At 42.2% G+C, this 23,207-nt stretch overlaps 1 protein-coding gene across 2 annotated transcripts in view; it reads left to right on the top strand.

The window, feature by feature from the left end:
- The window catches only part of UNC5C (unc-5 netrin receptor C), a 227,898-nt gene extending 206,724 nt beyond the window's left edge, over positions 1 to 21,174 (top strand). For both annotated transcript variants that reach the window (XM_015862013.2, XM_015862012.3), the window contains 8 exons: positions 648 to 992; positions 3,459 to 3,546; positions 12,265 to 12,433; positions 14,062 to 14,295; positions 18,051 to 18,200; positions 18,517 to 18,681; positions 20,367 to 20,545; positions 20,764 to 21,174. In XM_015862013.2, coding sequence (XP_015717499.2) covers positions 648 to 992; positions 3,459 to 3,546; positions 12,265 to 12,433; positions 14,062 to 14,295; positions 18,051 to 18,200; positions 18,517 to 18,681; positions 20,367 to 20,545; positions 20,764 to 20,929 — 1,496 coding nt within the window. In that variant the 3' untranslated portion in view covers positions 20,930 to 21,174. The remainder of the gene's footprint in view (positions 1 to 647; positions 993 to 3,458; positions 3,547 to 12,264; positions 12,434 to 14,061; positions 14,296 to 18,050; positions 18,201 to 18,516; positions 18,682 to 20,366; positions 20,546 to 20,763) is intronic.
- Positions 21,175 to 23,207: the final 2,033 nt, after the last annotated feature.

Below are 23,207 nucleotides of genomic sequence, written 5' to 3'. Positions count from 1 at the left end.
TGCTAATGCTGGCCCCTTCAAGACCCACGTTTAAGCTGAAGAGTTCTCTTCTTCCAGTATGTGTTTATGAAGAGTAAATCAAAATTAAGAGTTGAGATTACAAGAGAGTTGTTATAAGAAGGGTTAGCAGAAGTGTCATTTTCTGTGTGATGCAGGTACTAGTTATACACTGTCTGGGAGTTATAGGCATGAGGACTTCATAGCTTGTTCTTTTTACTAATTCAAAAATTCTGTTTTTATGCCAGTTTGATAAATTCCTTAATGAATCTCTTAGCATTTAAGGCAGGAGTATAAATTAATACTATTAGATCTACTGAGTATGGAAGATGCCTTGCCATGAAGCTAGGCATATCACACTTGAAATCTGAGCACAGCCTGAAAAATAATGCTGGTGAAAAATCCTTAGAGCAGAAATGTTCTGTAATTTTGTATAACAATCAGACTCCAGAGCAGTTCAGGCAACACAAGCCCTGGGCCGTTGCTAGATACGGTTACCTGAAAAAGGATATGAAGGTCAGTTTACAAGTATCTTAGCCTTTGTTGTGAACAGAACAGAATGCAAAACCAAATCATGAAGCAGAAGAAAGCTGTCAGATTAGAGAAGTAATCATAAGCAATATGGCTCTTCTTTCTCATTTCCAATGCAGACCTCTTGGCAGTGCCACCAGACCTCACTTCTGCTGCAGCCATGTACAGGGGTCCTGTGTATGCCTTGCATGATGTCTCTGATAAAATCCCAATGACCAATTCTCCAATCCTGGACCCACTGCCCAATCTGAAAATCAAAGTTTATAACACCTCTGGAGCAGTCACCCCCCAGGATGAACTCTCTGACTTCTCCTCCAAGCTGTCCCCACAGATTACCCAGTCTCTGCTGGAGAATGAGACTTTGAATGTGAAGAACCAAAGCCTTGCACGGCAAACAGACCCATCCTGCACTGCTTTTGGGACCTTCAACTCCTTAGGGGGGCACCTAGTAATTCCCAATTCAGGTGAGTGCTATCCATATTTCAGCAGTTTAAGTGGAGTTAGCTTTCTTCTATGCCAGAGAAAAACAAGGTCACTCCAGGGAGATTGCCTTTCCTTTGTTCAGAACAAACAGATGTGTTTTACTCAATCAGATTAACTAAAATATTTTAAAGTTCACTTTCCCAAAGTCCTGGCTGCTTTTTTAACAGAATGTTACAGGGCTCTCACCCTTTTCTGAGGTATATTATATACTTTAGAGTTTCTCCGTGTGAAGTGTGGTTCAGCATCCTTGACCTTTTTCTTTCATTCAGGGATAAGGGACTAAAAACCAGAAAGCCCCAATCTTGTCATCACACATAAAGAAAACAATTTAATTAAAAAATAAATTGGTTGTTCCACTTCCAATTCACTGCAGACTGTGTGGTACTGCAGTAGGGCAGCAGAATGCTAATTTTTTGAAGACTTTTTTCCTGCATGCATTACATACTCAAGGAAAACAAAGCCTAAGAGTGTCATGTGCATCTCTGTCTCCTTGCTATATATAGCATTGATTAATTTTTACAAATTGGAAAGGGGGGAACCAAGCATTGAAGAGCTGCCAGACCTTCTCATATGTTAAGAGGTTTTTGAAGAAAGCCGTGATTCTATTTAGCTCATAAATTAAATGTTTTTGTTCTAAGTTTTACACCTAGATGCTCCCATGCAAGACCATGTAGCTCAAGGTCTCACAGCTTCCAACTTTGCATCTTGTGTTCAGCTCTTGGTCATTTTACAGCACAGTGCCCAGCCCGAGAAAAAGCTGCCTAACCTTGTCTACTGCTTCTTTGTTAGATCCTTTTTTATATATTGATGTTATGGAGAAAGCAAGCATCTGGTTGGCCTAGGACTAGATTGTTCATTCCAGGATGCAGACCTGTACTGTCCAGGGTGCAGCCAAAAGTGGGCCATAAACAATAATGTTCCTCTTTGAGGAATGATGTCTCCTTTTGCCATAGAGCCTAATTGGAAGCTGAACTGTTTGAAGACCTCTGTTATAGACTGCTGAGAAGTGTTGAAAATTCATGTTATACTGTTCTATATTTCACAGTTCTCTAAGCTGCAGCTGAGGGTAGGCATTAATATTAGGGTTTCTTATGGCATGGTGGTGAAAGGTTCAGCAAAGTCTATTAGTCATATTTAATTCACACATATTATTGTCAATATGTAAAGAAAAATAAATGCTTATTTGTCACTGTAATATCTTCAAAATTATTAAAATAAGTTTTGGAAGATATATCAATCTGTCTACTCTTCCTGCATACTCATCTGTGCTGCTTCTAGATGTATTTATGTATATCGTCCTAGCAAGACAGTCTAAGTCCTTCATGTATCCTACACCTGTTGTTACATCTGAGAATATGCACAGGGATGCTGTAACAGTCCTGTAAACAAACAAGTCAGAAAATGTTAATGGAAAACACTTTCATAGCTACTCCCTCCCATTTAAAGCCAGGGGTGGGACTGACTCCCAGTACAACCCTAGTACGTGGGAGGTTTCCAGTGTAACCAAACAATGCACACTGAAGAGAAGAGAAAGGGCCATAAAGGCTTTTATAATAACTCTATTGTGCTTGTGCATATATGGAAATAATCTACCTCTGGGTTTGTATTGAGCTACATAGTCATAGATGAATTCAGACCCCTGCTGGTGATTCCCCACTAGCCTGCATCTGCACAGACAGCTGGCAGAGCCATGTCCAGCAGCGTGCCAGGGAGTTCCTGAGCCATGTTTGCTAGGCAAGGACATGACCACTGGTTCCTGGGGAGTTCCTTGCAATGTAAGAGAAGGATTTTGCAATTGATCAGCCCTGAAAAGAGCGCAGAGTGGAGTTGCACAAATTTTTCAAGGTTGGATATCTGAACTTTGAGACACTCCACAGAAGCAAACACATTCAAAATACCAAGAAGCCCCATTTTGTCTCCCTGGTAGTCTAATTAGAAGCTGAGTGCATTAACGAACACAATGCCAGTTTCAGAACCCATCTTTCAAGAAACAACTAGTTCTTGTTGCTTCCTGGGACAGTACTCCACTGCCTTCCTTTCGTGCTTTTAATTAAATAGGAATTGCCTAGGGAGATATGTCCTGTTACAGCTGTAGCAAAATGTACTCAGAGTTGCTCCCTTTCCATTATTTTACAAGGTACGAAGCAGTGTAACCATCTGTTTGCTCTTTAAATAAAATAAAAGGGAAGAGAAGAAAATCCTCTTCTCTGCTTCAGCATTTCATTGCCGAAGCAAAAGAGGTGCCAGGGCTGCAGTAAATGCTTTATCTCCAGAGTTGCTAAACTCATTTAGAGCCCTCTTGTGAAGCTGAGTGAAAATCTAGCATTGCAGATGTCACCTACTGCTCCCCCTGTTGCTCTTCTTCAAAGGTTCACCTGTTTTATTTTTTTAGTTCTGTTTTTTTTTTTTTTCTCCATTTTATCCTTTTTGTCTCTTCTGTTCTGCAGGAGTGAGCTTGCTGATCCCAGCAGGGGCTGTTCCCCAAGGAAGAGTCTATGAAATGTATGTGACAGTCCACAGGAAGGAGGGCATGAGGTAAAATTTACTTGCTTTGTGCATTTATTTGAGTGCATTAATGGAGGGGAAGAGGGTGTGGAAGAAAAGATAATAACTACAAACCTGTAATAGTATGCTTATGCAAAGCCAGCTGCATTGAAGTTATTTGATGACCTGGAGGTAAACTTGAGCAAAGATGATAATAAATTCTACCACAAAACCAGCTCAGACTTTTGCTTTTCTAATGAAGGGCTGCATTCTGCAGCAACCTCTCAAGCTGGAGGATGCTGAATCAAAGCCAGAAGCACAGAAAGTAAGCCAGCATGAGTCCAATGCAGCAGAAAAGGTGTGAGGTAATGTCCCAATAAAGACCTGTGCCACGAGGGAGAGAACAGAGTAGCAGGGTGAGAGATCAGCTCCACAGAGGGACAGGTGTCTGACCACCTGCTTTGCAAAACCTCCTCTGCTGTTGTAAGGAAGATTTACCATTTATGGGCTTGGCTGATCCATGGGGTTATAAGGACAGAGCCACCAGAGCGTTTGCTTTCCTTCACCTCTCCTTGTCCCAGACTCAGCGTGCCATGTGCCACCCAAAGCCAGCAGCTAGATGATCCCTTTTCTGCTTGCAAATGTGGCTGATTCATATTCCAGGACTCTATGTCTCTTGAGTGATCTGGTAGCCTTGACATAAAAATAAAAAGAGTTTCCATGAGGATCAAGATACCATTTGAAGCAATTTAGCAAAAAACTAATGAAAAGGAAGGTGAGATCTTAGTCTGCACAATGAACTCGTGAACAAAGGCTGAATGACAAATGGAAAACTAAGCAATCATTACACGGTACTTTGCCTCTTTGTCCTCCCCATAGCTAAATACATTTTTTGGCTCGGCCCTTTAATGGCTTTTATAATGTGCTAAGCCACATCTGTTTATACACTGTGTGATATTGAACACTATTCTTTAGCTTGGTAGTCTTTCACCCATGCTAAAATAATCTGCTTAAAAGAGAAATAAGTAACACACACCCCTTGCACTTTTGCATACATTATTCATGTCTTTCTCTTTGAAAATAGCTAATTGCAGCTACAAAAGAAGAGTCCCTGTTCATATTTAATATTGATTGTATTCCTATTAAAACATAGCCAAAAGTAAAGAAGCTTGCAAACAGCATTGAAAAAGAGGGAGGGAAAAATAATGAAAATCAGAGGGCTTTCCCTGATACTCAGCTGACTTCCAAATCTCACTCCTTTAATATTTAAATATTTAATTCTTCCCCCCAAAAAACTGTTTCATTCCCAGCAGGAAGGAGCTGTACATGCAATTATTTTCTTTCCAGCCAGCTATGGAGGTAATCCCTGACTTTTTATTCATTCAACTGTAGACAACCAACATTGCATGCTTGCCTAATATATTGGCTTCAAATATCGTAAATCCTCTTCTGTGTACTTCATGATAGCTGTTACTCATTAGGTCACGCAAGGGGTAGAAGTATAGGCCAACCTGTGTTGGTAAATGCATGCTTTGGTGCCATCCACCAAACTGAGCATGCATGCTGAAGTAACTCTGCAAAAGTATGAAAAGGAAGTGAGAAGAGTGAAGTGAGCAGATGGCAGGCTGCTGTGGCCATAGCTCATCCCAACGTAGCGATCATTGCATCCTGAGCATATGGACCCAAATCCTTGAGGTTTTTGTATAACAGCTTTTCAGCTTCCCATCCAGAATACTATGGAAGCCACCTCTTCATACCCATGGAAACCAGCATCTTCTCTGACATTTAAAATGGAGCTCATCAGTTTTCACCCAGGTCACTCTGAGGTGAAAAGTCTCAACAATTACCTTAACACAGTGGAACTGTAATGCTTTCCCCTGTTACCTGTTCCTCTTCCCCAGATGCCCATGCGCAGAAAGTGCTGACAGGTGCCAGCACCCAGCTGTAGTGGGCTACTTCCATGGCACTGTGCTGCCAAACACTTTTACTTCCCTTTCTGCCACAGAACTACACTTCTGCTCTTCTGTCTGCCTGTCTGGGCCACAGATGTTGCTTCCTATAATTGGAGTCATATGGGTACCACAAGTTAGTGTGTGGAGTAAATTATTTTTTAAATCTGTTACCATGCTTTCACAGCACTCCAGCAGAGAGTGATAGTCCACAGTGAGGACTCACTGCAGACATTTGCTTTTGTGGCCAAGCAGAAACTGGAGTGTGTTCAATAAAACCTTGTGAGAGCTGATATTTATTTTCATGTGCACTGTGTAAATGTGCATGGACTGAAGAACCCCATTGTGCATTGATATAGTTTGAAAGGGCACTGTAAAATGGAAATTATAATCCTCTTGATGTACAAACAGCACTGAGGCAAGAATGTAGTCCTCACAGTGTACAAGTAAAACCACTGAAGCAGCAGAGAGGCTCTCCATCACAGATCACAAGCATATCTTCAGCAAGTTAAGATTTAGCTCATACTTTGTAGAAATACAAGACAACTTCTGAACAGTCAAGCTGAAACAAGGACTGTGTTATCCCTCAGAGTCTTGCAAATTCCCCTTTTCCTTCCTTTGTTTTCCTAATCCATTTCCCTAGTTGGTCTCTGAAACCTGTAGTACAGAAATTTGAAAGATTTCACAACCCAGTAGCATCAGCCTTTGTGTTGCCTCACAGATTGGCTAGGAAAGCTTTCCAAGATACTGTATTTATTCCATTTTATATCTGTAGCAGAAATGCTAAATCATAGCCTGAACCAGTGATTGAGTACCTAGTGGGAAGGCAGAGCCAACTCAGGGGAGCTCAGGTGCATGCAATGTACCTGAGTGATCAGAAGGGGTAGATCCTGGCTCTACCCCTTTCCAGGCCTCATGTATGAGTTGGTAGTGGAGGTATGGGTTTCTTGCTGGAGATCCTTGCCTATCAGAGGCCTTCTAAAGGTAAGCAGTTTCTCTTCCTTTGTTTTTGCTTTTATGGATGCAGCTTTTGTGTTTGATCTCATTTGTTGTAGCCTGGGCTTGTGCCACTCTGCTATTATTGCTGTACTTTTTTTATCATATTATGGCATTTCAGTATCCATCAAAGAGTGTGAGCATGCAGGTTGCCCTAAAAACATTATCCTTCTGCAGGGAATTGGGGTTAGCTTGCAATAGAGGCTAGACTGAGACAGTTGTTTTCTACAGGTGTGTGTTACTGTGAGTATGGCACAGTGGGTTTTTCAGTTCTTAGCCCAGTACTCCAGTAGGCTGTTTTGACTAATTCTCATTCTGCTTGTCAGATGGGGCACAAGGGATTGCAGGTAGATACCAGGTACTGATCCCATTGCTGGTGTCAGAGTTTTGTGTTAGCCTTGTGAAAAAGTTCGTGTGCTTTAAGAAGCAGCTTATAGTGGGGGAAAGGATGTCTATGCATGCATATGTTTGTGTACTTACTTACAATTTTTTTAAAAAGCTGAAGAAATGAGAAGCCAATGAGAATATTTCACTACTATCAGACAAATTTCTGTCTTGAACTCCTAAGACCAGAACCAATCTCTGTTAGTAATAATAGTTGCTCTCCCCTTTAGTCTGGGGAAGTATCACCAAAATTGAGATTTGTGAGAAGAGATCCCTTCTTGAGCTGTGAAATAATCACGCTGTTGTGACCATTAAGCAGCAAGAGGCTGTTCCCTTGAGTAACTGGAAAAGCCTAGGTTAAGCCTAGCCTTAAACAGTTAGGGATTAAATTGCAAGTGTATAAAGTCCCAAATTTCAGAGACTTCTTAACTGCTTCGGGTTGAGGAACAAATGTAGCTCTGTGTTAAATTAGTGGAACTGAGTGCTTCCTATGGAGACATCTGGCACTGGCCAGTGCTAGACAAGGTCTGGCTCTTGATGGACCACTGTTCTGATCCTGTATGGCAGCTTCTGTGTCCCATGTGAGCCCCTACTGAGCTCAAGCTCGCCTAGCTTTCGATGGAACTGCTGTTGCTCACTATAGTCAGAGGTGGGATCTGCACTGACAGTGGCACAGTGAAGGACAGTGTATCATTACATGGGAGATTATGTAAATGAGAATGGGCATTGCCGTGCCCGGGGTATGCAATAAGTCTGAAGAACAGAGCAGGCAGCTCTTGCAGAAAGACACCATAAATGGGCTGACTTCCAGACCAGCTGCTGTAAGAGAAGGAAGATGCAGGTGGGCTTCTCAGGATCTGGTTCAGTGGCTTCAAAGTGCATATGATGTACAGACTTCATACTAAGCATAACATACATAAGTTTGATGCAAAAAGCAGTACCTTTTTATTTTCATCTGTAAACACCAATCTTGGTGATGTGAAACAGAAGAAAGTGAAATATCCCATGTCTGATTTCATGTTGTATCCCAGTTTCAGTAGACAAATTGCTTGTAATTCCAGAAGACAATATTATGAGATGAAACATTCTCCAGAAAAAAAATAAATAAAAGACCAGAGCAGCAGGAGAAGGGGAAGAAAATTTTTCATACCACCTTCCTGGAAGGTGACTGAGAGCAGATCTTATCAATATATAAGGTATCTGAAGGGCCAGAGTCAAGTGGATGGGACCACACTCCCTTTGTTGTTGGCTAGAGACAGGAAGAATAGTGGTCGCAAACTGGGAGCACAGGGAGTTCCATCTGAGCATGAGTAAATACTTTTTGACTTGAAAGTGACAGAGCACTGGAAGAAAAACTACACAGAGTGGTTGTAGAGACACCTTCTCTGGAGATATTCAACATTCTCCACCTCCCCTCAGACCAACCTGCTGTAGGAAATCTGCTTTAGTAGGGGCATTGGACTAGATATCTCCAGAGGTCCCTTCCAACCATCTGTGGTTCTGCAGGTTTGTAATTCCTTCTGTAGGCAGACCTTTGGACAAACCAGGAGGTCATCTGAGAATATCAGATTTGGTACTTAAGAGAGAACATGTTAAAAATAAAGAACCTTCAATGAAAGGAGAAATAAAATGCCTTTCCTCTGACTTACGGCTAAGCTGTGTGGAAGGGCTGCCATCTGTTGCTGCAAGTTAACCATCTTTTTCTCTGCTCCATTGTAAGCTTCCTGTTTCCTGGAGAGATGTGGTCCTTGCCCACAACATCTATGCTTGGTGCCAGGGAGCCTGCTGAGGAGCAGGGATTTCTCTGGTTGTGCTCACATCTGCTGCCTGACAGCTACCTTAATGAAAACAGTCCACCTCATTACAGAGAGTCGGTTTCGAATGAGCGATCTCATTAAGAACACAAATTTGATTGTGAAAGGACCGGATGTAGTGAACAAATGTTCTTCTTTTTTTAAATAAAAGTTGACTGTTCTTGATGAGCAGTGCAAGATATGGAACGAGGTCTAAACATATCTGAAGACTTTATACTTACTCTTAGTGCCTTGTAATATTAATGCTAGATGAAGCTGAATTGCACTCTTGGCCAGATCTTTGTTAAATAAAGGCAGCTCCCATGACTGCGGTGAAGTGACTTTGGAGTCATGCTGGCGTGGCTGCAAGCCCAATCCTATCTAATATCTAGTCCCAAGACTGATACAAACCAAAAGTGAGCACAATTGGGTGATTTCATTGTTGTCATTGTTTTTGTTTTGTGGGGGTTTTTTTTGTTTGTTTGTTTTGTTTTGTTTTTGTTTGTTTGTTTGTTTTGTCTGCTTTGTTTTTTATAACAGCCTACACATTTCTAAACCTGTCTGCTGATAGGTCTTTCTGCTTTGGAGGAGCTAAGTCCCTTTCTCTGTATTGTCCCCTGAGTCAGTGTGTGCTGGATCTCCAGTGATCTCTAACAGAAATTGCAATTCTTGGTCGCAACAGTTGTGGCCTGACTTTGATGGTGCTGCATTACCTGCTACAGGAGAAAGTAGAAAAAAGCTCATAATGAATAGCTGCACAATAACCTGTCTTCAGGGGATCTTGTTTACTAATCCTATCAATTAGTGCTGGGTTTATGCCTTGAAGCGGAAAGATTAATATCTCCTGTATAATATATCTTGTCTACTGCATCTGTTTTGGTCCTCATTAGCTATAGGAAAGCATAATCCTTTTGTTTTTAGATGGAAATTAAAAACAGTGAGAAATAAGAAAAGCTCTGTCAAGAGATTTGCGTTTCTTTCTTCCTTTCAGTTGTCACAGGGTGACTCTGCTCTCTGTGGCGCTGCACATTTTCATTCCTCCAAGTTTCAGGTGTTTATTTCCAAGTTCTCAGCACAGTCCCAGAACACCCTGCTGCCTGCAGTCATGTTAGAGCTGTGTGGGAAAGGGAATAGCAGCTCTGTGTGCTTTGACACCTCGTTCCCTACTGCCCCAGAATTCAGATTTGCTTTTTGCAACCATGTCACATTACAAGGTGACGCCTGCTGTGTTGCAGTAACTTCACCCAATATCTTTTTCACTTTTACTGTTTTACCTTGCCACTAAATAAAAGTGTTTGGAATTTGTTTCAGTCCAGAAATGAGAGCTGCTGAAGAAATTGTATTTCCTACCAATATCTTTATCATCTCTCAATCATTTGCATGGCTTCCTGTCTCCCATTGCGTCTCACAATATTGCCTTACATATTGCTGTCTTTAAATTTAATGATTGTACTGCTATTTACGTTGTCTTCCACATTGTGAGTAGAAATCTTGGCCTCACAGCAATAAGGGAAAGGTTTAGCACTGACTTCAGCAGAGCTGGGATTTCACCTATTAAATGACACTTACCCTCATTTCACACCACTTGAGAGCTTCTCCACAATTCATCATTATCTCAGTTTCTCAAAGCTTTAAAGTGGCTTAGATTACTTGCAGTCACAAAATTGGTTCAGACTTCGGAGAGCTGAGGTGGGTCAGTATCTGTATGAGATGGGCTTTGGAGGCACTCGGACCAGCAGCATTACCAACTTAGGGAAAAATACTAAACTTTGCTTGTTTGTTGTTTTTTTGTTTTGTTTTTTTTTTTTTGCATTTCATTTCTGTGGTCATATCTACTTCCCATCTCCCTTCAGTCTGCAGTGCCTCCCAGCTTCATCTTCTGTGTCATTGTTTATACTTCTGTTAATCAGTTATAAAATGCTGCAGAGCAAAATAATGCACTCCATTGAAATCCTAAAATTTAGCAGCTAACAAAATTTTGTCACAGAGCATTGACTAAACTTAATTTTACTTCGAGACAACTTTCAGCTGTGTGATTTATCAGTACTCTGTTATTTTAATGACCTTTTGTTTTTTGTTTTTTGTTTTTTTTCAGTTGCTTGCATCGGTGCTCAGATTCTTATTGATTTTTAACTCATTTTTCACCTAGAAGATACTGTATGAAATTTTTATAGCTCTCATGATAAATTTCCTCCTATATTCTTTTTGGCTGCTGGGCTTGTAATTCAGTCTGAAAAACTATGATAATTTGTATTTTTCCTTCCTTCTTCATGGGTCAGTAGTCCTTTAGATGAAGTTAGGTTAAACGGATGATTAAGTCTATAGCTTGTCATTTCTGTAGCTTTCCAGATGAATATTGTAATTTTCAAAAAACTTTCCAATAAGGCTTATTTTTTTTTTAATAACTTCTTGAAACTGCTTGACTGATCTGCATAAGAGTCTGTTAATGCATTAATGAATGTACTCCATTGTGAGCTATTTTAAGCTACCCATTGCTTCTTACAAAAACAAAACCTGAACCTGAAAATTTTAGTCAAATTTTGCTCAATTATTTATTCAGTTCATTCTTGCAAGAGAGCAACCTCTGATTTCAGTCTGAATCCAGAGATCAATATAGTCTGCAATAGGAGCTGAATGGATGCTCTAAATGCTTCATTTGTCTTGTTAGGCTAAAACAACCAGTGTAATTCATGATAGCCATCCAGATTGTTATATTTGGGTTTTTCTTGAAAGACAGCTACCACAGCTGTTTGTTTCCAGCCCATGGCTTTTTAGAAACAATCGTTAAGTCATTTAGTAAACTCATCAGTTAATTTCCTTAAGGATCCACAGATGCGTATCATCTGGATTTACCGATTTGCACACACTTCAATTTTTTCAAATCAGATCACTCTCACTTTTCTAAAACGTTCTGAAGCCCCCAACATTTGTATGAATGAGAGACACTCTTCAAAAAAGGCCTTTGTTGCTCTGTTTAAAAAAGAGCTTCTCAAAAGTTTCTTTCATTTTCTGTAGGATTAATGGATTATTCAAGGTGGCTTAAAGTGGGCAAAATTAGGATGTTCCTGTGAATGTATTTTCTGTAGTCAGAGTGGGTGCAATAAATTCAATCTCAACATAGCTTTTGTCCTGATTCAACCTCCTTGAGAATTTTCCCTAAGATCACAGCTGCTTTTAGACTCTTTTGGTTGATGCAGACTTGCAGATGTCAACAATACTTACTCTTGTCTCAACTGTCCCCCCAGAAACAACTCTGATATAAACACAAGTGTTTGCAAATGCATTTGAACTGGACCCTTAGCCAGTACAGAAGATGCAAGGTCCCATGGGCTGATCCTATGTCCAAGTGCAGATTGCACTGAGTGCTTCTTATCTCTTGACTGCTGGTTTCTGGATCATGAATTTGTCCTCTCTGTTTTTCAGGGAGGCAGCTGATGAGGCACATTCAGCTGTGTTTGTCATACACCAGATGTCAGGGTAGTTAAAGTCACTCATGCTTCCTCTGCTTTAAACTCCTCAGCAGTTTGGCCAGTATAGCTCACACATGCATGCAGCCATTTACAAACCACTCTGTAAGAGCAGGAATTTTGCTCTTTCTACCCAGCTTAATGTACCTTTTTGCCTTTTTCCCCCCTATTTCATGGCAGACCACCTGTAGAAGACAGCCAGACACTGCTGACACCAGTGGTGAGCTGTGGCCCACCAGGAGCACTGTTGACCCGACCTGTTGTGCTGACCATGCATCACTGTGCTGAGCCCAATATGGATGATTGGCAGATCCAGCTCAAGCACCAGGCACCCCAGGGACCATGGGAGGTGAGTCTCCAGGCCTCTGGCCTCCACCTGCTGAGTGAGGTGCCTGCTGCCCCAAGAAATGCAGTGCTGGGGCAAATGTGCCATAAAACATAGTCTTCCCTGTAGAATTTGGCACTCAGGATTTGGGCTTTGGTAGACTATTTTGCTGAAGTCATGGGGAGGGAAAAAGAGATAAAACAGAAAAGAACACTGGAAAATCAGTTCTATCTCAATTCTAGAAATAAGAAAATACTTTTTACAGAATACTTTGAATTCCCTTTGTTTAGTGTCTTTTTTTTCAAGAGCAGGACAATAGTGCTGAAAATAACGCTCTGCTTCAGCATCAAGACATCAGCTAGCTTATTAAAATGGATAGGCCTTATCTTTCTTTTTGTTCTACCTCATAAGATGCTGGTGGAGCATGCCTTGTATTCAGCTCATGCAGTCAGCACGCCTCCACACCCCATTAACTCAGGGAGCCTCTACAAGTATTGCTGGGCCATGCAGGCTTGGTGGGAGCCTCTACCAGGAGGGTGCCCTGGGTCTGGGCAACAGAAGCACCTTCCTTTGTAACTGGAGCGTGATGTGATGCTCTCAGCAGGGCCCAGTTCAGCTCTCCAGCTCATCTTCTGGAGAACTTTGTTGCTCCTAGGTGCCTGCTGCCACCGGTTTGGTCTCACATAATTAATTTGGCAAAGGCAACTTCTACTGGCAGGTTTTATGAGGACAGGGTAGCTTTTGAAGGCTGGCAGCTGCCAGAAGCGCCATGTCCAGCACAGCATTTGCAAGGTCTTGCTTTGTTGACTGCCCATGGCACCAACTCTCTCTCACGCGGTGCACACTGGCCTGTCTCGCCAACCAATATGCACCCTGCTGGCCTGGCTGTTGGCACCGAGTGCATGTTCCTTTAGTTGTGCCTGGGTTACTGGCATCTCTTCATTTTCTTGTCTGTCCTCCCTGCCCTTGACAGAGCGGTTGTGTCTGGTGCCAGCACTGTAATCAGCACTGCAGCACCTTGTCTTCTGCTCTCCTGAAGGACCAAGATTCCTTCCAACCCAAGTCACTTTCTGATTCTGTGTATCCTGAATACCACAGGCCCCAAGCTCAATTCCATGTTCCTGTTAAGCCCATACTGCTTCAGACTTCAAGACAGTGGGGATGAAGCAGATGGGATGCGGAGCATGAAAGCTGTGCAAGAGGAAGCTACAATCCACTGCTGACCTTTCCATTCTGCTTGCTCTCAAAACTGCTCAAAGCTCATTGAGTTGTGTGCAGGGTGCTGTGTGGGGGCTTAGTGGAGAAGGTAGCAGGGGAGATGTTTTATTCTGAGCTGTTTGCATCCACGCCGTATGTATTTTTTCATTCACCCTGCAGTTTCATCACAGAGGGTTATTCCGATACAGCAGCAGGTAATATTTCTTGTAGCTGTAGCATTTAGCCATTGTAGAGGTTACTTCCTTTCCTCAAGTTTTTATAAGGCCTTATTTTCATGCTTAGGAAGTGAAGGGTAGCTGTTTGCTCATATTTATTATCTGATTAATCTTAGATGCAGACAGCAAGGACTTTGGGCATAACTGAGGCTTGAAAGAGATCTGAAAGAACAGCATCTCTGAGATCAGGAGATATAACATGGTCTCTTTCTCCCTTAGGATGTAGTGGTGGTTGGGGAGGAAAATTTCACCACTCCGTGCTACATCCAGCTGGACTCAGAGGCCTGCCATATCCTGACGGAGACCCTCAGCACGTACGCCTTGGTGGGACAGTCCATCACCAAAGCAGCAGCCAAACGTCTCAAACTGGCCATCTTTGGACCACTGTCCTGCTCCTCACTGGAATACAGCATTCGCATCTACTGCCTCGATGACACACAGGATGCCCTGAAGGTGGTTGTTGCTCTCATGCTTGCTTTTCCTCTCTTGTCACAGCAGTGCAGTGACCAGACATTCTGTTACATGTACTCATTTTCCTAGGTTATTTTTCTGATCAGAAGAGCCTGACAGCAACTGCTGTTTTAGTTTAACCCTCCCACGCTATAAGTTGTTCTTTGCAAAGGGATTTCACACATGTACCAGGCGGTTTTCCACCCACTAGCCTTTTTTTTTCCTTTGTTTACCTGTATCATATCCTGAATCCTAAGATTTTTGCATTATTAAAGGGCCATAAGGTACGCCAGGCTTCATTCGTTATTCATGTATTTTTAATGCTAAGTGCCAGCTCCCAAGAGATGGGGAAACATATAAATGCCTCTTTGTAAATAGTTGATAATGATAAAAGAAGCTTCTGGACTGTTAATCACTGTCTGCTTTCATACTGCTTCATTACACCTCTTTATGTGTAGTATTTTGTGCTGGGAGTTCAGCACTAAAATAAGCCAAAGCTGTTGCTTACTGCAACTGTACACCTTACCCTCACTGCATAATAGTGCTGTTCTCTCTCACACACACAGACTCCCTCCACATACAGATGAGCAGATAGATAAACATGCTTCCTTTTTCTCTTTATAAATGTGTATTTATACAGGCAATATCTATAATAGATACACTCATAAAATATGTAGCTCCAACTGTATGTGTAAGAATGGAGGTTATTAAAAGGTTCTTTTTTTTTAAGCATAGCTGATGTGACTTCCCAAATGCTCTTTTGAAGCAGAACAAGTTCACGTCTTGCCTCTATGCAGAGCCATCCTTATGCTATGCATGGGTTCGCCATACCAGCATTGCATGGGAATTGTTTGGGCATGTACCCCAGAGGCTGGCAGGGAGATGCTCTTGCTTTTCAGCTCAGTGGTCTCCATCATTGCAAATGGCACAATCCCTTTTCATCCAAAATACTGCCAGCTACCAAGACCCTGCCTGAGCTTTGTTGGTGGGATACTAGGAGCATTTTCACTATAAATAAGAAAATTTTCTTCAAAGAAGTGGAAAGCATTTATTTGTACTGATCATGAGGAAATGCTTTGAAAGCCATGGTGGCTTTATGGCTGTGCTCTGTGGTGCCTGTGCTGTGTAATACGATTTTCCAGGAGTCCATCCAGCCTGAGGGAATAATAAGTAACTGGGCAGAGCCTTGGACAGATAGTGATTTGAGTCAGAGCTGGGCCAATCAAATTAGGTAATACTCAAGAGCTATTGGCTTATTTCTAATAGACTGCGGGAGGCATTGCAGGGTAATGTTAATCCTATTCGAAGAGACAGCAGAAGAAATCAGGAAGGGCATGGGTAACTGAAAGCCATCTTTCATGGGTGAAGCTGCAATCAACTTATAGGAGAGGAGTGGACCAATTATTGGGTTTTCTGCTGCAGGTAGAACCCCAAAGCAAGCTTGTAATTTGGCCAGGAAAGGGTTGTGAAGTCAGAAGAACGCTGTCATCTAGCACCTATCAATCCTTTTTAATTGTCAATTTTTTGTCACTTTAAGACTAGATGGCTACACACAAGCTACTGTACACTGTATTCAAGACCAAGACAGCTGAGCTTTGCAGGACTAGCACAAGTATTTCCTGACCATAAGCTCTTTGGAAGCTATAAATTACATTTTTATGGAAGTAAGCAGTTTTGGGAAGGAAAAGGTAGTAACAAAGAGAGGTCAAAATGAAAAATTTGAGCATGGTCATGGTCTTGAATGGGATGAAGTTCGTTTTCTTGGTTGGTTTATTAGGGCTGCAAAGCCAGACAGCCCCAGTGCTCTGGCCATGTGGAGAATCACATCAGGGGCTATGGTGCCCAGGTAGAATGCTCATTAAATGATTTCTGGGATACAGAGCCCTAACGTTCTTTTCAAGGCACTTAGATTAGCTTGGGCATGCCTCTCTGTGAAGAAATCCTGCTGATGTATTCCCATCTATTAATTCATGAATGGCTTTGAGATTGAGGTGTGGTGACAGTGGCAGAGCATTGGGCTAGCCATGGGTAAATAAGCTATTTCAGGCTGCAACAAGGTAGCTTTCTCCAGCCTGCTTCATGCTGTGCAATAACTGTTCTCCAAAACAAACAAACAAAAAAACACTTTGCTTGCTTGTGCTCCTTTAATGAAGAAGTTGTTTTCCAGCACAGGTCATGGCTGTGCTGGTGGTGCTGCTGATAGAGTGATGCCCTATACAGTACCCTCTCTTGAGTCCTGGCTCACAAGGGGCGAATGGTGATGGAAAGGATGGTAGTGGCTCTGAATTTATTCTGAATTAATTAGCTGAGCTGAATTGGAGAAGTGTGGGCTGCTTGGTGTCTCCCACTTGGCAGAGCTACAGTGAATAGAGGTGTCTGCTAATGGTGGGATATCAATCTCAGGCATGCATCTGCAGTGCTGAGATCTTTGCCCCAGCAGTTGCGCAACCCTGGTCTGACCACGGGTGGGGAGCGAGAGCCTGCAATTAGCACACACAGTGCTGCCAATCTTCTTGTTGTTCCAGGGAGGTAATTTGGACATAATGAAGATCTATAGTAATCAGATAATTACTATCGATTGCTCTTTAGATGTTTTGACGAGGTAATTAGGGGGCACTGGAACTGACTCATTGGAATAACCTTAATCTAAAAGGTTTCCTGATTCTTTTTCTTTTCCTGTAATGGCTGATAAGCAAACATTTTTGCTTTAAGATCTCTCAGGTGCTGGGCTTACTGGGGTTGTGGGCTTTTCTTTTGTGCTAACTAGATGGTGAACTCGAACAAGAGTGGCTGGATTCATCCTTAGCTAATAGGAGACTTCTTTAGTTAGCCTGGGCTAGCAGCCCACTTTCATGTGCCCGTGTGCTCCTTGTGTGTGTTCACTGTGCATGTGATTGGCTTTGGCTGCATGAGACTGCTTGTTTGGCCTGCTCTTGTAATTAAATATGACTGTGTTTGGCTGTATTTCTTTCCAATGAAGCTTATGCAGCCTTTGTACTGAATTCTTCCATGTGAATTACAATTTGAATGTTTCTCTGAAGTCTGTGGTCCACTGTGATCTCGTTTGTTAGAGGCATATCTTTATTTTTAGCTGCAGAAAATGACCATGCTATTGGTTTACTAGCTTTTAATTACACATTCAGTATTTTAGTAACCCTGAATTTGTACATAAAAAAAGCTCAGTCACTGTGTCTTACTTTGATTTTGATACCATCCCACTCAATGGTTAGTCTTGGTAAGCACCTGTACCCCAGTCTGTCATAGATCAGTTTGCCAGGAGGCTGTTAACTGCAGGACAGCCACATCTACATGTCCCATACCAGCAGTACCTACACAGACAAGAGCTTTCTGACACAAAATAGTAAAGATGCATTGGATGTCCAGTTTGCTGAGCTGTGGAGGGGATGAATATATTTCAGTATTCAAACAGTATGTAACATCTTTACATTCAGTATTGTTGCATGTAGTTAGTATTGCTGCTCCTAGGATGAATCAGGTAATGGTGCATCTCCCACAGGAGTCAGGGAGTCTATATCTCTCCTGGGTGCTACTGTGTGATGGGGGCAAGAGGATTATCTTTAGATCCACTAGTACTATTCATAGGGAAATGTAACTTCGTGTAGCACCTGTGTGAATTTTCTCAAGTAGTTACAGCATCTGAAGCAGTCAGTGTGGAAGAACCAGCAGACCAGTGCTGATGTCTTGGTGCTGTCCTAATGCAGCCTGACCTCTTTCCCCTCGTGTTCTCTACACTGCAGGAGGTCCTCCAGCTTGAGCGGCAGATGGGTGGGCAGCTGTTGGAGGAACCGAAAACTTTACATTTTAAGGGAAGTACCCACAACCTGCGATTATCCATTCATGACATTGCCCACTCTCTCTGGAAGAGCAAACTGCTGGCTAAATACCAGGTAAGCATCACAAAGCATTGGATCCTAGAGCCTTAAAGAAATACAGTGACTCACTGTTTAAAGAAAACCAGTTACCAACCTGCAGAACTGTGGACATTTTTTCCCTGGACTATCTGCAATAGTAGTTGCACACAACTTGCAGTTTCCAGCCATTTAGCATCAGAGATCTGGTCCCGCAAGGTGTTCCACTCCCCAGGGCCATGTGGATGCTGAGCCAATCTTCAACTGAAAAGAGACTGTGGAAAATAACTGATATTTATACTCAATTCCCTTTTTATTTTTATTTGTTTTTATTTTTTTTTCTTTCCTCCTCCAGGAGATTCCTTTTTACCACATCTGGAGTGGGTGCCAGAGGAACCTGCACTGCACCTTCACACTGGAACGATTCAGCCTCAATACTCTGGAGCTTGTCTGCAAACTCTGCGTGCGGCAAGTCGAAGGAGAAGGGCAGATCTTCCAGCTCAACTGCTCGGTATCAGAGGTAAGAAGTGTGTGGGAACATGGGAGGGCTAAGGAGTTATAACCTTTCCCATTGCTGATTCATTTGTGCTTCCCAGTTTCCTCCTGAGTGTTGAGATCATCAGAAGAGAGAGCTGTTGCTTTATATCTCTTCTTGCATTTTCCCTTAGTTTTTTCTCTCTACCATGTCATCTGAAATGGAGCACCCCACTTCAAGGAGGGATGAGGGCAGTATTGGTGTTCTTGATTATTCCTTTTTCTGTATGGGGGAGCTCTTTGCCTAACATTGCCTAATGCATTTTGTGAAGCACCACATGGTTCTGGCTCCTGGGTAGGGAATACCAGATGGTCTAGCTGCAACAGACTTGTCCTCCCGGACTTTGCTACTGCTGCAAATCACAGCTATTATTTTTGACAGTTTTTCTTTTGCTGACTGACATTTTCCAGTAGAAAAAGGATTGTAAGTTTAGAGGCATCTTTGCCATAGCTGAAAAATTTTAGCTGAGGGTGGGTGACACACTCAGGTGTGAAGCAGTGTTGACAACAGTATTTGTGTTGGTGGCTTTTGTGCCTGCTAGATCTTGGTTGTTGTCTTCATTTTGTGGTTCACTGTCATTCTTTAGTTGCTCCTAGGCCAGCACAGAGCAACAGACTAGAAGTGCATTATAAGTCCCATATGTCAGAAAAGTAGAGTAAATGAGCTCTTACCCTGCTCAAGGGCTGCTCCTTTCTCTTTATAAAGAACTACTGTTGGGCAAAATGCATTTAGGAATTTAATCCACCTCCCACAGCAAACCTAAAACACATCCTCATTTTTTATTGCATTTATTTATTTACTTTCCTAATTTACTATCAGTTTAATCTCCAAATCTCCTTGAAAATGAGTTGCCACGTAAGGCAGCAGAGGAGACGTTTTTACTGCACAGTTCCGTGGCACCCAGACATCAGTGGCTGCTGCTTTAGGGAAAGGCTGGGAGGTTACAGATAAAAGTTGCTGGTACTTTAGGGCCATGGTGGTGTGCATCATTACCCATAACATTTGTTTGGTGATTGGGTGTAAAGCTCCATTTTCAGCTGGGGACTATACAGCATTAAAGACAGATGGTGAAACAAGTATCATAAACAATTACCGTAATAAGTGCTGCATTGAGGTAATCTCTAATTTAACCAAACGGAGAAGAGAAAGAACTGAGAGTAACTTTAATGAAATGCAAATACAGACTATAATCATCTTCAGCTGCTTCTGTGTAATAGGGCCTAGTAATAGATTTAGGAGGAATGGGATAATATTCATGTCTTGTGCAGTGATCCCATCCATCAGGGATGAATAGAAGGAGTGAATAATGCCTCAGTTATTAAGGCAGCCCATGGCAAAATTGCTCCTTGTTGTTGACACTGAGTGACGTGCCCAACCCAAATGAAGGCCGGAAAGAGTCTGGGATGCTAAAGGCTGGAATAGAGTGCTGGATCCTTCAGCACCAGTGAGCCTGGATGTGGCAGCAGTAGCATATAAGTACTTCTGCAGCCCATACTGCTAGATGAGAAGGAAGACAAAGACAACAGCTTGTGGCTTGGAGCAGTGAGTTTGGCACAACCAGTCTGCAATGCAGGACGTTGCCTGATGGTTTTATGAGGCCTTCTCAGTTTTGCATTCAGCAACAGAACTACTGTATTTTATTTTGTCTTTTACCTTCTTTCCAACATCAGGAACCTACTGGCATTGATTATCCCATCATGGATTCAGCAGGCAGCATCACAACGATAGTTGGACCCAACGCTTTCAGCATCCCCCTCCCAATAAGACAGAAGCTCTGCAGCAGCCTGGATGCACCCCAGACCCGGGGCCATGACTGGAGGATGCTCGCCCACAAGCTGAAACTGGACAGGTGAGAAGGTTATTGCACATACTGGGAATGCACAGTCCCCTTGGAGGCAGGTATAAAGGGGCTTCAGAAAAACCTTGCTGAGATGACTAGAAAAATATGTACCTTCAGACTGCTCAGATTAATCACACAGTAGATGTGCACTCTGATTGGTGATGAGGATGGTATAAAGGGATGAGTTTGTGCAGCTCAAAGAAACAAATCTCCTTTTGGCTTTGCAGGTACCTAAATTATTTTGCTACGAAATCAAGTCCCACTGGGGTGATCCTGGATCTCTGGGAAGCCCAGAATTTCCCTGATGGCAACCTGAGCATGCTGGCAGCAGTGCTGGAAGAAATGGGACGACACGAAACCGTCATTTCTTTGGCAGCAGAAGGAAATTACTGATGCAGCCTTGGCATGAACAGGAAGGACAGACACAGGGAGCGGTAATGCCCTGTTATTGCAAGTGTTTGAAATGAAAACCCAGACCAATGAGTTACACAAGAGACATTTCAGAGAAGAAAGCAAGCAAACAAACAGAAAAAATATACAGCCCTGACCTTCACATGTGCTCTCCTTGTACATTATCACAGGATCTAAAAGAAATCATGCAAAGTTGTACCTTGAAAATATAAATCAACCTAATGTTCCTCTTGGCTTGGCTGTACACTGCTTGGTACAGGATTTTACAGTTTCCTAGGAAACGCTTTTTATTGCTATCCAGATATATGGATAAACTTTCTTAACAATCCCAGTTTCTATGGATGTTGTTTACATCAAATTCTGGACAGGGGTAAGGAGTCTGTCCATGGCTCTTTATATTTTTTGTTCAAAGCCATTCTAGACAAAGCTGTGGACAGTTGGTTGTGGCTATTTCAGATTATTGTTTTCTGGTGAATTCAGATTTTGGCTACAATTCTGAACATTGATTGTCTCACAATGATCCTCCTGTCATTATTCTGTTTCCTAGACCTACCTGTAAAAAAAAAATACACAAAACCAACCAAACAAAAAAAATCAGTGTTTAAGAGGCATGCATCTGGAAAGCAGGTACTCTGGGTGCTAAGCAGGAACACACATACCATTCCCATCCTTCCCCGAAGGGATCCCCACTGAGCCTCAGTGGAAAATGGCCGTAAGACAGTGGGACTCTAAGGGTAGGAGTCAATTTTCAGTTCAAAGTGTAACAAGACCCTTTCTACCCCTTTGTGATACGGTGGGATTGGATATGCAATTCAGAGTGGTTAGGGAAACAAAAAGAAAAAAGAAAAAAAACCCTGAATAAAGAAAAGAGAATTTGCTATGATAATTATTTACTAATTAGTATCTAGTGCAAGGATTATAATGATTATTATTATTATTATCATTATTACTTTATTTGTAGTTTTGTCAGCAGCAGGATAAGTTGTTCCCGTTTTTATTGAACCTATTATCCTCTTCCTGAAGGTTTTCTAAGAAGCTTTTCTCTATATGCTGTCTGTTCTTCCCTTCTCCAGCCATCTTCTGGAGTCCTCCACTAGCAAAGAAAGGTTGGTCATCTCATGTTAGCCTTGCTGCGCTTAATGCTTGATGCAAAGAGGGTATAAAAACTGGTAATACTTCACTGAAGACAGTGATCTGCACCTAGTGGGGGGGTGGAGGTGGGGGTGGGGGGGCATTTGGCATCTGTCTCATCTGCTAGTATCCAAGAAGTAATCTGGTTCCTAGGTACCTGCAATGGCTTGGCCAACCCCATCCAGTTTCCCAGACCAGACACACAGAGCCCACTGGTTCAGAAGAACAAGTGCAAGCGTATGGAGGTGCAGATGCTAACTTCCTGATTTGTGTGCCCACTGGGTGAGGCTTACTCAGCACATTTCTTTCTCTCTTCCCAAGCCATCAGCCATGACAGGTTTCGAGTGGTGAAGTGGTAACCCCATGCCTTGCAGCTTTTTGCCTGTAGCCTCTCTGCCTTGGCAGTGCATTACAGGTCCCTGTTAGCCTGCTGGGTGCATTTAGCCCTCTGCTACCCCCCTCTTGGCTGCTGCAAGCTGGTGGAATGAGAACCTGGCAAAAAAACCTAACTATTGTTTTTATCAGTTGTCACTGCAAACCTATTTCATTTTCTGCTCTGTGAAAAGACTGACCTTTCAATGCAACACAGCACACAAGATTGCAAAGGTTTAACTTAGAATCCTGTTTGTCTGCTGTTTCTGATGCAAAGAATGCTTTATTTCCCATGCCATCAGGTTTAGACCAGGCCCTGGTTATTGCTATTGTGCACCAACAGCCACCTCTCCCCATGCATATATTCACAATTAGTGTTCTTCCTCAGACTTGAGCTCTTTTGTTGTGTTTTTGTTTTGTTTTGATCTTGTATATTTTACTCCAGGCTTTCAACAGTGTGCCTTTAAAGGTAACGTTCTTGAAAATGTCACTGGTCAAAATTAAAGGAAAATTTCATCTGACCTTTTTCCCCATTTAACATTTCCATTGGCTTGGGACATTTTTATTTATTTTTTTTTAATTTCTCAGCTCTCTGACATCAGTGGTGCTTTCTTTACATGCTGAGCAGTGATCACAGAACACTCATTTTCTCAGCAGTTAGCCAGCACTATGCAAATCAGACTTCCAGTCAAATCCAGAGACTTGAGGACATAAATTTTAAATTTCATTATCAGCTCAAAGCTACACATTTTGCTTG

Source organism: Coturnix japonica, chromosome 4 (genome assembly GCF_054131305.1).
Source record: "Coturnix japonica strain WE chromosome 4, WE-NBRP24, whole genome shotgun sequence".
Lineage (NCBI taxonomy): Eukaryota > Metazoa > Chordata > Aves > Galliformes > Phasianidae > Coturnix > Coturnix japonica.
This window is presented reverse-complemented; position numbering and strand designations above follow the sequence as displayed.